The sequence below is a fragment of the Setaria italica genome, chromosome I (assembly GCF_000263155.2).
Source record: "Setaria italica strain Yugu1 chromosome I, Setaria_italica_v2.0, whole genome shotgun sequence".
NCBI lineage: Eukaryota > Viridiplantae > Streptophyta > Magnoliopsida > Poales > Poaceae > Setaria > Setaria italica.
In genome coordinates this window covers 6,605,903-6,618,561 of record NC_028450.1, presented here as the reverse complement: position 1 = coordinate 6,618,561, position 12,659 = coordinate 6,605,903, and the positions used below count along the sequence as shown (strand labels likewise).

At 47.4% G+C, this 12,659-nt stretch overlaps 1 protein-coding gene and 1 long non-coding RNA gene across 3 annotated transcripts; one reads left to right on the top strand and one right to left on the bottom strand.

The window, feature by feature from the left end:
* Positions 1–748: 748 nt before the first annotated feature.
* On the top strand, positions 749–3,974 carry LOC111255931. Its single transcript, XM_022823584.1, has 2 exons — positions 749–2,345; positions 3,654–3,974. The coding sequence occupies exons 1-2, from the start codon at positions 769–771 to the stop codon at positions 3,739–3,741; spliced, it is 1,665 nt and encodes a 554-aa protein (XP_022679319.1). The 5' UTR covers positions 749–768; the 3' UTR covers positions 3,742–3,974.
* Positions 3,975–9,595: 5,621 nt separating this feature from the next.
* Positions 9,596–11,944, bottom strand: LOC101755981. Of its 2 annotated transcripts, none has more exons than XR_002677111.1 (5): positions 11,776–11,944; positions 11,325–11,686; positions 10,637–10,766; positions 10,062–10,537; positions 9,596–9,969 (listed from the first exon to the last, which is right to left on the bottom strand). It is a non-coding gene; the product is annotated as an uncharacterized LOC101755981 (long non-coding RNA). The 2 variants fall into 2 exon arrangements; XR_214443.4 differs by having other exon boundaries at positions 11,352–11,686.
* Positions 11,945–12,659: the final 715 nt, after the last annotated feature.

Here is a 12,659-nt window from a genome sequence, read left to right as displayed (position 1 = left end):
GATGATGTTAATATATATATATATATATATATATATATATATATATATAATGCAATAGGTTTTCCCTGTCGGTCTACACTGTCAGGAACCTGACTGATGAATTCCTGTCGGCCTACAGTTCTATCCTGACGGGAGTCTTGCTGTCAGGGGAAATACATTTGTTCCTGTCGGTGTATGCTTCCTTACGGTAACTCCTGTCGGTTGTGGCGACAGTAGCTCGACCTGGCCGCCCGGCTCCTTCCCGTCAGGAACTACCGACGGGAATTGTTCCCTGTCGGCCAACCGTCAGGAGCAGTAGGTTTACTGAGTAGCTGTCCCTGTTGGTGTAGGCCTGACGGAACCGTCAGGAATTGACGGTTTTGATTGTGCTGGTGGTTTTCGGCTGTTAGGAACCTCACCCCTTGTGCTAGTGATGCGTCCAAATTGTCGAGTAGCCCATCCCTTTATATATATTGATAACGACTCGTACTTCTATTTACACAAAGTGTATACCTTTATTATTACAGTACATATCATTGTAGATATTTCTACGATGAAAATTGACGGTCATAAACATAATTTATTACCTAATTAATACTCTCGAAATAGGAATAGGAAACCACTGTAGTCTTGTTGTAGGTCACGAGGAGAACTCCAACACGGAAGGGTATAAAGGTTATTCTCTTGGTCGATGGTTCATATGTTTGGGTGGGCCGTGGCCCGAGAAGAAACTTTGCTTGTCCTCTTCCTCGTCCCCTTCCTCCGGCCGCCGCCGCCGCGTGGTACCCTATGAACATCTCTCGCGCGGAGGAATTCCTCCGGAGCCGGCAGAGGCGCTCCCGGAAGCATTCATCTCCTCCGACGCGCTCCCCTAGCCCGACCTTGGGGGAGCCACGAGAGTTTTCCTATCCGACGCTCCCCGCCGTCCTGATCTCGAGGAGGCGGCTCTCTCCGGCGCGCCCCGCCGGCTCGGGCTCGAGGAAGCAGGCCCCTTTCTCTCCGACGTACCCCACCGGCCCGTTCCCGGGGCCGACGAAGCAGCTCCCGCACTCCGCGACGCCCCGCCCCGGCTCGAAGGATTCCACCGCACGGCGGCCCCCAAGCTGGCTAATCCTCGACCGCTTCGTCCACCGCAGCAGGCGGTACGGGGTCGTCGATTGTGACGCCACGGCCTCGTACCCCGCCGAGGACTGCATCGGCAGACGCATCAGCGCCTCCCTCAGGATTGCCGGGTCTCCCGCGGTCTCCCGCCTGTATCTCCACTGGCCGAGCAGGCCGTGGATCCAGGGCATGAAGGAGCCCGCCGTCATCGCCGCCCACGGCCACTCCATCCTTTTCAAGGTCTACGTGCCCTTCTGTGATCCTCATTGCCACAGACCCTGCTTCTTCCCCATCGATTACTTCGTCTACTCGGCCCCCTGCTCGCCGTTTTCGCCGCCACGGCTCAGGCGCCTCCCAGTTTGCAAAGATGGTGTGCACACTGAGCCCGATGACAGGTTCTTCCAACCGTACCGGCGCCAGCAGCAGCGGGTCATGCTGGACCGAGGGATGGGCCTCCTCTGTCATGGTGAAGATGGTGAGTTCACTGTGGCGGATCTTACTCACTGTTACTACCACGAGGTCGAGCTCTGCGTGCTGCATGATCCGCCTCTTGGCCGCCGCGCTGAAATTGGATGGAGCGTTGAGCGGCTGCAGATCCCTCCTGACATGCATATGAGGGGCCTCGACCTCTTCTCGTTCAACTCCGACGCTGTCATCCCCATCCACGGTTGCTTCTTGGCCTGGGTCGACTACTACCAAGGCATGCTTCTTGTGGATGTCCTCCACGCAGATGTTGATCCGCAGCTCAACTTCATCCCACTGCCCGCGGAGACTCTGCTGTCTTGCCGCGTGAACTACGACGAAGGCTGTCCAGACCCAGCTAGGTGTGTCAGCGTCACTGATTCTGGCACCATCAAGCTCGTGTGCATTATCACAGGTACTTCTCCTTCTTTCACCATAGCAACATGGACTTTGGTTGACATGGACCAAGGTGTATGGGAGAAGGATGGCACCGCCATGGAGGACATCCAATTCTGGGGCCTTTACGCCGGCCTGAATCTTCCATGGGTACATCCAAGTTTTCCAGTGGTAAGCTTGGTTGATCCGGATGTCATCTGCTTCTTGCTAAAGGAGGAGGACAGCCACAATTTCTGGATGATTGAGGTTAACATGAGGACCGAGGTGCTGCAGTCCAGTGCCATCTATATTAATGAAGAAGAAGAAGAACGGTACTCCTCTAAGAAGACCCCAAGGAACTTCTTTGATGGTCATTGCTTTATCCCCAGCAAGTTCTCTGCATACTTGGAGAAGGATGCCATCACAAGGTAATTATGTTTCCTGTTTGTATGTGTTTATCCTCACCATTGCTTCTTGGCGGCAGTGTGTACGTTTTATAACGTGAAAATAACATGATATTGAAGTAGCTAGGTAATTAGCATAATGAAACATAAACTAGCAGAGGCGTCCTTGCTAAGTAAATGGTTGACCAATCTGTGGGTAATAATTTGACATGTTAAACTACAAACATATTTATCTAAATACCTGCTTAGTCATTCTTGTAATTAGCTAATCAACAATTTGGTCTTATGCTCACATCTCCACGTGTGGGCTTGCACACTGTACCCCAATTAAATTTCAATCCAATTAATTCTTTTTCGAACCAAGTTGAACAAGTATAATTTCTCATTTCGTGTGAATTGTATTGATTTTTCCAGCACATGATCATTTGTTCAGGGTTGTTTGTTACCCAATAATAACTGTGAACGAGAGAGGAGGATTGGGAACAAGAAGTCTTGATTGTAGTGTCAAACTAAAACTAATCCAACTATGCTACACTATGCAGTATGACAGCCAACAAAATGTTGTTCAGTTCAGACTTTGTTTGACAATCGGTTCCCAATTTGTAATCAGTCTGTTTTGTTCCTCTGGAGCAGTCAGTAGGCCTTCTTTTTTCCCGTGAATACATAGAAGGGCTAAGAACAAGGTGATAACACTTGGTTTGGTTTGGGCCAGAGTGGTTTTTGGAAAGTAACCTGTGGGTGAGGGTGTAGCTTGGGTTCGGTTAGTTTAGAGTTGAATCCCAAACCACAAACTACTGACTGCTCCTGCGTATTCCAGAAAAAATTAGAGCGAATACAAACTGGTAACATTTTCCCTTTAGCTTGTTTATTTTTTCATCAAGGATGGTACCTTGTGATCTTCCACTTTAGTCCCAAGCATACCATGGCGAAGAAACATGTTTAGTAAGGCCGTGACATGAAGAAGAAACATGTTTAGTAAGGCAAAGGAGTTTACAACACTTGGTAGTTTTATGATGACATAAAGAAGCCCGAGGGGAATAGTCACCAGGCCTTCCACTGAGTACTACCTAGTACCTACTACGGATTATTATTACCCAAAACCTGATGACCTATTTAAGTTTCCATGTTGCGTCCTAAAACCCTCTATGAGAGCAGAAGTTATACTGATCTGATGCACCCTACAGTCAGTGATCTCTGTAATGCCAACCTTGTTTTATTAATTCTTGTTGTGATGCTAAGTTTTTGTTGTCTGCATTTGCTTATTTTCATGTACTAAGGCAGGAACTAGTTACACACCTGCACTAATTCTTGTGATTTTGCTTTTTTGTGCAGTCAGGAACTAAGTGACGTGATGCAGAAGAAAGTAATACAGAGAAGGGCGATGCAAAAGAGTGGATTGGAGGCGCAACCGAAGAAGTGATTTTGCTGAACTGAGGATGGCCTGGTGGCATGCAGCACTACTTTTGTCTTGTGGCTTTGATGCGTGTTAACAAATTTGACACTGAAACATCTCCATGGAGATTTTTGGGAGGCTAGTTTGAAAGGAGAACTGGAGGAATGAACATTCTTCCTATGTAACCAAATATGGGGCATGCCCCCCTAACCAAAATTTGGTCTAACCACGAATATTTAGCATTCCCAAGTAAAGCCCCAGTCAAGCTAAATCTTGTTGCTTTCTCTTTTTGCTCTACGGGGCATTGATTTATTGTGATGTCTAGATGTGGCATGGTTGTATTGAGCGCCAAGCACAACTCGGCATTTGCTGGGCGATCAGACCCGAAGGTACCACGCTTTCTATGCACCGCCATGGTGTTGATACCCCCATTTTATTAGCAGGATGTAATGCATTGCGTAAATTGTTTCTTTACCCTAGTTTGCTTAAAAAAAAGGTAAACTTGGGAATCAAACCAAATGACGCCTTCTCAACTATCAAAGGTTTGCAAATGCATTTAGGCTACCAAACCAAAAACACATTCCACCTTGACCTACCAAACGAAATATCACTACTCTTGATCACAAACCAAACACCAAAAACTGCCAAAATTTGGCATTGACCAACCTTGGCCAAGCCTTTTAGGGTCTGGAGTCGAAATAGTTCCATAATGCCGATGCACGCATTGTTGCCTTCAACATTTGCTCAAGGGTGTCACAGTAATAATAAGTAAATAAAACATGTGCTGCTTGGTTTTAGGTTTGAGTTATGCGACAAGCACATCAAAGCAGGTCATGGTTAGGTCCGACCGTCCGAGTATTGGAGCTATTGATAAATGCAGCTCAACTCCAAAGGGTATTACAGCAAGTTTCAATACGTGGTTCTCGATTACAACCCTGCAAAACTGATCTACGAGACATTTCTCTCGCATGCAGACAATGAAGCGAGCAGCACACATGGATGACCTCGGGTAGCTTGTGCTTGTCCATGCCAAAAATGACTGCTTAATGCTGAAAAAACACCATCCTACTGACTGACATTGGCAATGCAAATGAGACAAGATACATCAGGTATTCCCTTTCATACCCTCACCCCCTTGGCCATTTCTTTTTACCCTTCTTACCCATGACAAGAGTAAACTGGTCGTCTTCGGATGGCGGTGGTGGGGGTTTCGGGATCGATGGCGGCGATGCATTTTTAAACAGTTGTGCAAATGTAGGTCTTCCTGGGGCTTCTTGGGTGGCCAATGCAGATTGTCCTACAGCCTTTGAAGATCCTCATGCATCCTTAGAATCTATTGCCAAAATACATCAAGGGTCAACTTAGGGGGCGTTTGGTTCCCTTTGCTTATTTTTAGCACGTGTCACATCGAATGTTTAGATACTAATTAGGAGTATTAAACGTAGACTATTTACAAAACTCATTACATAGATGGAGGCTAAACGGCGAGACGAATCTATTAAGCCTAATTAATCCATCATTAGTAAATATTTACTGTAGCAACACATTGTCAAATTATGGACTAATTAGGCTTAATAGATTCATCTCGTCGTTTAGCCTCCACTTATGTAATGGGTTTTGTAAATAGTCTACGTTTAGTACTTCTAATTAGTATCTAAACATTCGATGTGACGGGTGTTAAAAATAAGCAAATGTAACCAAACGGGATCTTAAGAGATATAAATACGCCTAGGAAGCGGAGATAATGAAATACAGAATACGGCTAAGATACAACATAAATCTGCTAACGTAGAAGCATATAAAAGCTGCTACCAAAGTACAGATGATCCTGTCATGCGAGGAATTTGACTTCCCGTTCTATTAACACAAGAAGATGCATAATCATTCTCACATTGAATTATTAACACGTGATTCTCTTACCCTTCTTATCCATGACATGGATAGATTGACTGTCATTGGATGATGGCGATTTGCCCATGGCAGAGGCTTGGGAATTGATGATTGTGGCGGCACTTTTGCTGCTGGAGCACTTTGGAGCACCGCGACCTGAAATTTCTCTTGGGCTCCTTGGTGGGCAATGCAGGCTGTTTTCCAGCCTTTGAACATTGTCCTCCATCCTTGGAACCTATTACCAAAAATCCAAAATACATCACCAAGGGTAAATTTAAGAGAAATAGATAAGCGTAATAAATAGAGAATGAAATATGAGTAACGACACAATATAAAGCTGGCTCCAACTCTGGATGAAGTTGCTCCACTCCAGAACTCCAGGTGGAGCCAGCTCTAGGTGGAGTTGGAGCGGTCTAGATAGGGTGTTTGCCTAGAAGAGTGCTCTCAACTCAAAAAAAGACCGATTTCAGTGTGGATTGACATTGTTGCTTCCCAATTCGGACCCCACTTATCATCCTCTCCATCCCATCTTCTTCTTCCTCAGAAGGCATGGCATATATCTTTTGTTATACATGCAGAATCATTATATATATCATTTTCTTTACACAAGCATGTACAATTTTCTTTACACAAATGCACATCTGATAATGCAATCCATGCCAGTTAACTTTCTCCCTCATGCATTAGGTTCGTATATATTTCGACTAAAACAATAACAAAAAAATCAATCTCCTGAAAATGTGCCATGGAAACTTGGATGGAATCCAAACATACGTCATCTCCTTCACATGTCAAAAACAGAGAGCCTATATTCAAGCGCAATACACTAATAATCAGCATAATGACATGAACATTAAAGATCAACAAGCCATTTGAAGCTGCAACGGATCGCAGGATTGAATGGACAGCGGCCGGCTGGCGGCGTGAGGGAGGGGCCACGGTGGCGCCCCCGACGGGACCACGGCGCGCCCATGAGGGAGCTCGCACAGCTGCCGAGGGAGCAGGCGCGGCTGCCCGACTGTCGCCACCGCCGCTTCATGCAGCCGCTGGCGGTCGAGCGGGGCTCAGGCAACTGGCGGTGGGGGTGGACGGTGGCCGCCGGTGTGGGTGGCGGCGGGGAAACCCTACCGGCGGAGGGGGTTGGGTGCCAGAACAGAGAAGTCACGGGGGGCAGGTGCGCGGGAGGGAGATGTGGCGCGGGGGGTGTCTCAAGAGGAATAGAAGCAAAACATTTTTTGTGTAACTAGTGGTATCGGTGGGTAATTACCCACCAACTTCACGAGGAGGTTCAAAAGAGGTGGTTTTGGAGCTGCAAAAGAGATGCTCCAAAACTCCACCCCCATTTGCACTACAGCTCCATGGAGTTGACAGCTCTATGGAGTTTTGGAGCTGGTGTTTGGCTGGAATTTTTGCTGGAGTTGCTGGAGTTCAGCTCTAGAGCCATGCCAAACAGGACCTATATACCTAACTACCCGAGGGTGAAAACTGTTGACTTTCAAACTGACAAAGCAACAACTTCAGCCAATCATCAATCAGATTGCAGATCAACTTTCTGGTTGGAAAGAGGATATGGTCACCAAGTCACCAAGGCTGGGAGAATGATTCTGGTTCGTGCTCACATCCACAGGGGCGGAGCTTGGTGGACAACAAGGTAGGCCATGCCGAGGGAGCAAGCGTGGCCGCCCAACCGCCGCCACCACTACTGCTTCGTGCGGCCATCAGCGGTCGGGCGGGGCTCGGGCGGTCGGCGGTGGGGGTGGACGGTGGACGTCGATGTGGGTGGCGGCAGGGAAACCCTACCAGCGGCATGGGGTTGGGCCCCAGAACAAAGAAGTCGCGGGAGAACAGGCGCGCGGGAGGGAGATGTGGCGCGCGGGGGGGGGGGTGTCTCATGAGGAATAGAAGCGAAACGTTTTTTTTGTGTAACTAGTGGCATTGTTGGTTACCCACCAACTCCACGAGGAGGTTCAAAAGGGGTGGTTTGTGAGCTGCAAAAGAGATGCTCCAAAACTCTACCCCCATTTGCACTACAGCTCCATGGAGTTGGCAGCTCTATGGAGTTTTGGAGCTGGGGTGTTTGGCTGGAATTTTTGCTGGAGTTCACTCCAGAGCCATGCCAAAAAAGCCTATATACTTGACTACCTGAGGGTGAAAACTGTTGACTTTCAAACTGACAAAGCAACAACTTCAGCCAATCATCAATCAGACTGTAGATCAACTTTCTGGTTGGAAAGAGGATTTGGTCACCAAGTCACCAAGGCTGGGAGAATGATTATGGTTCATGCTCACATCCACAGGGGCAGAGCTTTGTAGACAACAAGGTAGGCCACACCAACCCCCCCTATTTCTCCACTAATTGAACAGTAAATTTGCTACTGTACAATGGTGATTAATTGGTCAGTTACATGAACTGGCCCCTCCTATCAGTGGCGGAGCTTGAGCTAATATCCAGAGGGGGCCAACAACATTCAGTAAAAGAAATTAGCAATATCTCTACCTAATATTAAAGCGTGGTTGTTTCTTCCAACCGTCATGGTTGTTTTGCAAAAAAAAAAATTCAACTTTTTCATAATCAACCCGCAGTCCTTGGAATATGTCTTGATGATTTTGCAAAAAAGTCCCGCCGCCGCAATCCGCCTATCCTTCCCCTTCTCCGCATCCACCATCACTTCCCGGATGGTGTCGCCGTCGCTGAAGTGGCCAGCCAATTGGGTCCACAAGACGTTCGTCGACTACTTCGAGTCCAAGTCGCACACCCGTTGGCCGTCGAGCCCTATGATCCCCGTCGACGACCCCACGCTGCTGTTCGCCAATGCCGAGATGAACCAGTTCAAGCTGGTCTTCCTCGGCACGGCTGCCCCGGACTCGCCGCTCGCCACGCCTGCAACACCCAGAAGTGCATCCGTGCCGGGGGGAAGCGCAACAACCTCGACGATGTGGGGAAGGACATCTACCACCACACCTTCTTTGAGATGCTCGGGAACTGGTCCTTCGGCAATTACTTCAAGGAGGAGGCCATGGCTGGGCCTGGAAGCTCCTCACCGAACGCATTCTACTACCCCTGCTCTTCTCTCTTTCCTCTGTATATTCTACAAATCTGATTTGGGGGGGGGGGGGGTTGATTGGATAATTCACGGGATGCTTGGTCAGGAAAATTGTAGCTTATGCGCGGATCTGGATCTTTTGGGTTTTAGATGATTTCCTAGATATTTGTAACATAATGATTATGTGGTGATTGAGTTCTCTAATGGCGAAAGATTCAATTATTTTGGTCAACATGTGAGAAATTTAGCAAGACAATATATTCCGTTGCTCGCGTGGCCAACCCACCCCACGCTCACCAAGCACTACTGCCGCTCACCCTGGCGGGTAGCTGCTCCCTCGGACTGCATGCCCTACCCGCCACCTGGACCTAAGGGGTGAAGGAGAGAGGAGGAAGGGGAAAGGAAACAAGGACCCGAGTGCCTCCTTGCAGTCAACCAAGTAGAGCCATGTGCTAGCGAGGGCATGGCGCCAGGAGGGGGGGCAGCGGCAGTCGGTAGGCAACGCAAACAGGGGCAGAGGCAGGGACCTCACACCCCCCCCTCTCATCAATGATGTCCATCCCCTTTGGATTCGGAACTAAGGTCTCCACATCTAGCAATTAGGGGTTCGATTGTGCACTTGATTGGAACGATTTGGAGTGGATTATAGAAGGGAGGTGGATGGAAACGAGAAGAAGAGGAGAACTCACTCCTGCTCATGGTGGCCAGAGGCGCTGTGGCCTAGCGCTTGAAGCGGGAATGAGGTTAGGCACGGGAGGACAAGCGCTTGCCTAGGTGACGGTGAGGACGGCAAGATGCACAGCGCCTGGGCGACGGCGAGGATGGGGCAAGATGCGGGTGGCGCCTAAGGAATGGATAGAGCAAAGATTAAGCGGTGAATTTTTTTTTATTTTCATGTGTGGGTCCATATTAGGAACAAGTGAATAATAACATGAGAGCAAGTAAGATTCATAGCAACGCACGGCCATTTCTACTGGTAAGTGCTTAATTAAGTTGCACAAATCACTGTTACTCAAAGGGAAAATACAAAAGCAGGGGGCCCATGGCCCACCTTGGCCATAACTATCCTCCGCCTCTGCCTCCTATTTCTCAGGCCAAGCTCCGCCTCTGCACATCCATGCTGGTTACTTTAAATCATTCATTGTAATGTCTCCATTCCAGCTCTTGGACTAAGCAAATGCATGCGTGAAGCATTTAGGGAGTTAATAGGATTAAGCATCCTAGCTTAGTCATATCCAATGAAACATTTCCATCTGGTAAAGTAACCTCCACTGAGAAGTTCTCTCCATTATCACTGACGTAATTCTCCAGGGTATCAGTCCTGAAATATACACAATTTTACTATTAGTGAAAAGAAAACATTAACAAAAAGGCAAGATCTACAATGACACAAGAACATTATCTTGAACTTACTTTCCCCCGAGCAGCCGGCCACAAAGATGGACTTTAGCATTTCGCGCTATCCCATAGAACCGTAAGGTGCGCTCGGTCTCGATTTTTTTTCCAGCCCATCTGAGAAATACCTATTTGCGATTTTTGTCTTCGTCTTCTATTCATACAAGTTCATCATATGTTCTGAAGATTCATCCATGTTGAGTGTCAATACAATCAATCCAGAAAAATGCCTTATGAATACAGGAACATTTTGGCTTCTACTTCTGCAAGCATCACCATCCTGCTGGTTTTCAGTATTGCTCTTGCTGCTTGCATCAACCTGAGGCAAGTCCTCGCTGATATTGGAGGTAGGTGGAGATATTGGGAACTGATGATCTGATAGAAGAAAGCAGAAAATCTCAGGCAAGTGTACACACTTTATTACTGGCATAATACAATGTACGTTTTTCCCCCTGAAAACTCCAGCACCATTGTTCAGCAGAAACCACACAATCCTGCAGAAAGACAAAAGATAACTAAAGTAGAACTGGAAAGAGCTAAAGACCTATGCTATAATTTAACGGTTAACAGAGCAGGCTTTAAGGCGAGGATACCTTGGCTCCTGTGTTCTTGAGCTAACACCGAGGCACAAGTATTGCAGTGTTTTCTTCAGGGTCAGCTTCATTGACATCAACATTTCCCATGAGAAGAACTTTTTGTGGCATCCATATCTCCAATTCCAACCTGGACAGAGAGTCAATCAGAATAAGTCCTCCTGTAGATAGAGTTGTAGCCCTAAAACTTCACACTATTATGCACAGCGCAATTCAAGTACTATTGCGTGAACAAACTGGAGAAAATTCAGCAGCTCTTCTCTTATTAACTTAAAAGAAAAGGTATGTACGTCTCGACCTGGGACTATGCACACCGAATAATTAAGTTGCATGGTAATCATAGTAGCACATTGTGGTGGAAACACAGAATAATCATGCCTGATTGCTTTCATCAAATGAAACTTAGAAAGTGATGAGCAGTTTAGACATTAGATGAAATGTCAGCCATTAGAAGCCGCCCTACACCCCTATGGCCCTATAGAGTCAATTTACTCCTAGACACTCCAGCTCATGCATAGCATGATTAAAATTGTATTCTTTGAACCAAATTTGAGATGATTTCAGGATTGTTACTTTCTTTCAAATCAGGGACGACACGGAAGCACAGACATAAAATAGTCAATTGACATGGTATCCATAGTAGCTCACTGTATGTATGAAGAAAAACGCACAACAAAATCAGCCTTACATGCGTACAAGACAGAAGATACTCAACTGAAGTGTGCAGTGCGAAGAAGGCTGCAATACAGTCAGTGCCGGAGACTTTGGTGATTTCAACTGAACCAACACAACTGAGCGCCAAGAGCCCAAGAGGATCTTCTCATCAAGCAAGCTGAAATCAGTGCGTGCACTCTGAGCAGCCAGCTGAACCCTCGCATCAAGCAGAGTTGCTCTGGTCCGCGGCCTTCCTGGACCTGGAGGAGGAGAAGAAGCCTTGAAAGGTCCTTGGCCTGCTTCCTGAAGCTCCCAACTTTGGATGAGTTAAACAGAGCAGCGCTGTAGCAAGCCGTGATCAGAGCCTCCGGGCCGGCTTGTTTCCTCACTCGGAATCTGAAAAACATCCAACCCGAAGATGAAATTAACTTCCTTTCAGAAAAGAAAACACAGAGTGATGCATTGAACCACAAAGTACTATCTACCTCAACAAGGTCGTTGCGGTGGTTCGGCGACGCCATGGGCATGGGCTTGCCCTTTTCCATCGACCAGCGCGCGAGATGATCAAGAAGGACGCGGCGACGCCGCACCACCACCATGGCCGTGCCGCGGGCGGCGCCAAGAGGCCGGAGACGGCGACGCCGCACACCACCACGACCGCGCAAGAAGCAAGTAGCTAGATAGGTTTCCCGGTTATTCTGGGCTGCAAACTGTTGTGAGTAAGGCTAGCGGGCCTCCATTTTCGGCTTTATGGGCCGAGAGCGGCTCGGGCTTCAGGCCTTGGGTGGGCCGGGTAAAATTTTTTTTTATGCCATGAGGTAAACATTTTTTTTTGTCACATCATAATGACTAGCTGGAGCACGGCCATCAAAATATATAGCTTATGGTACGTATAATTAACAGAAATTTGCATATAGGATAAATTGAGTATTAATGCTTTCAGTATAGAAAAATACTTATAAAAAATGCAAACGCATACCTTACACCCCCCCCCCCCCCCCAACTTACCAAAAAATGCCCAGGAATGCGATCTTTCATCCTTCTTGAGAGGGTGAGCAAGGAGAAGAAGGCGAGCATGTACAGCTGATCGTCAAGAAAAGACTGCAAGAGCTCACTCGGTCACTTGCAAAGTCAAGCTTTCCTTTTCACATAAAGAAAGAAATTAAAGAAGAAAGCTGGAGAAGCCGAAGAGGAGAGACCTCTTGCAGTACGGCGTGGATTCTCTGACTTGCAAAAGCAAATTATATGCGACTTTCCCCTGCTCGGGTGTCACTTATTCTCCATCCAACGGCTGTTTAAAGATTTTAGCTTCCTCAACTCACAAGAAGTCAGCCTAGATGATGTTTTAGCCCAAATAAAGGCCCAGTTA

Coding starts and splice junctions, on each gene's coding strand:
- LOC111255931 (XM_022823584.1), top strand. CDS start 769: ATGAACATCTCTCGCGCGGAGGAATTCCTCCGGAGCCGGCAGAGGCGC. Junction 2,346..3,653: donor GAGAAGGATGCCATCACAAG/GTAATTATGTTT, acceptor TTTTTTGTGCAG/TCAGGAACTAAGTGACGTGA.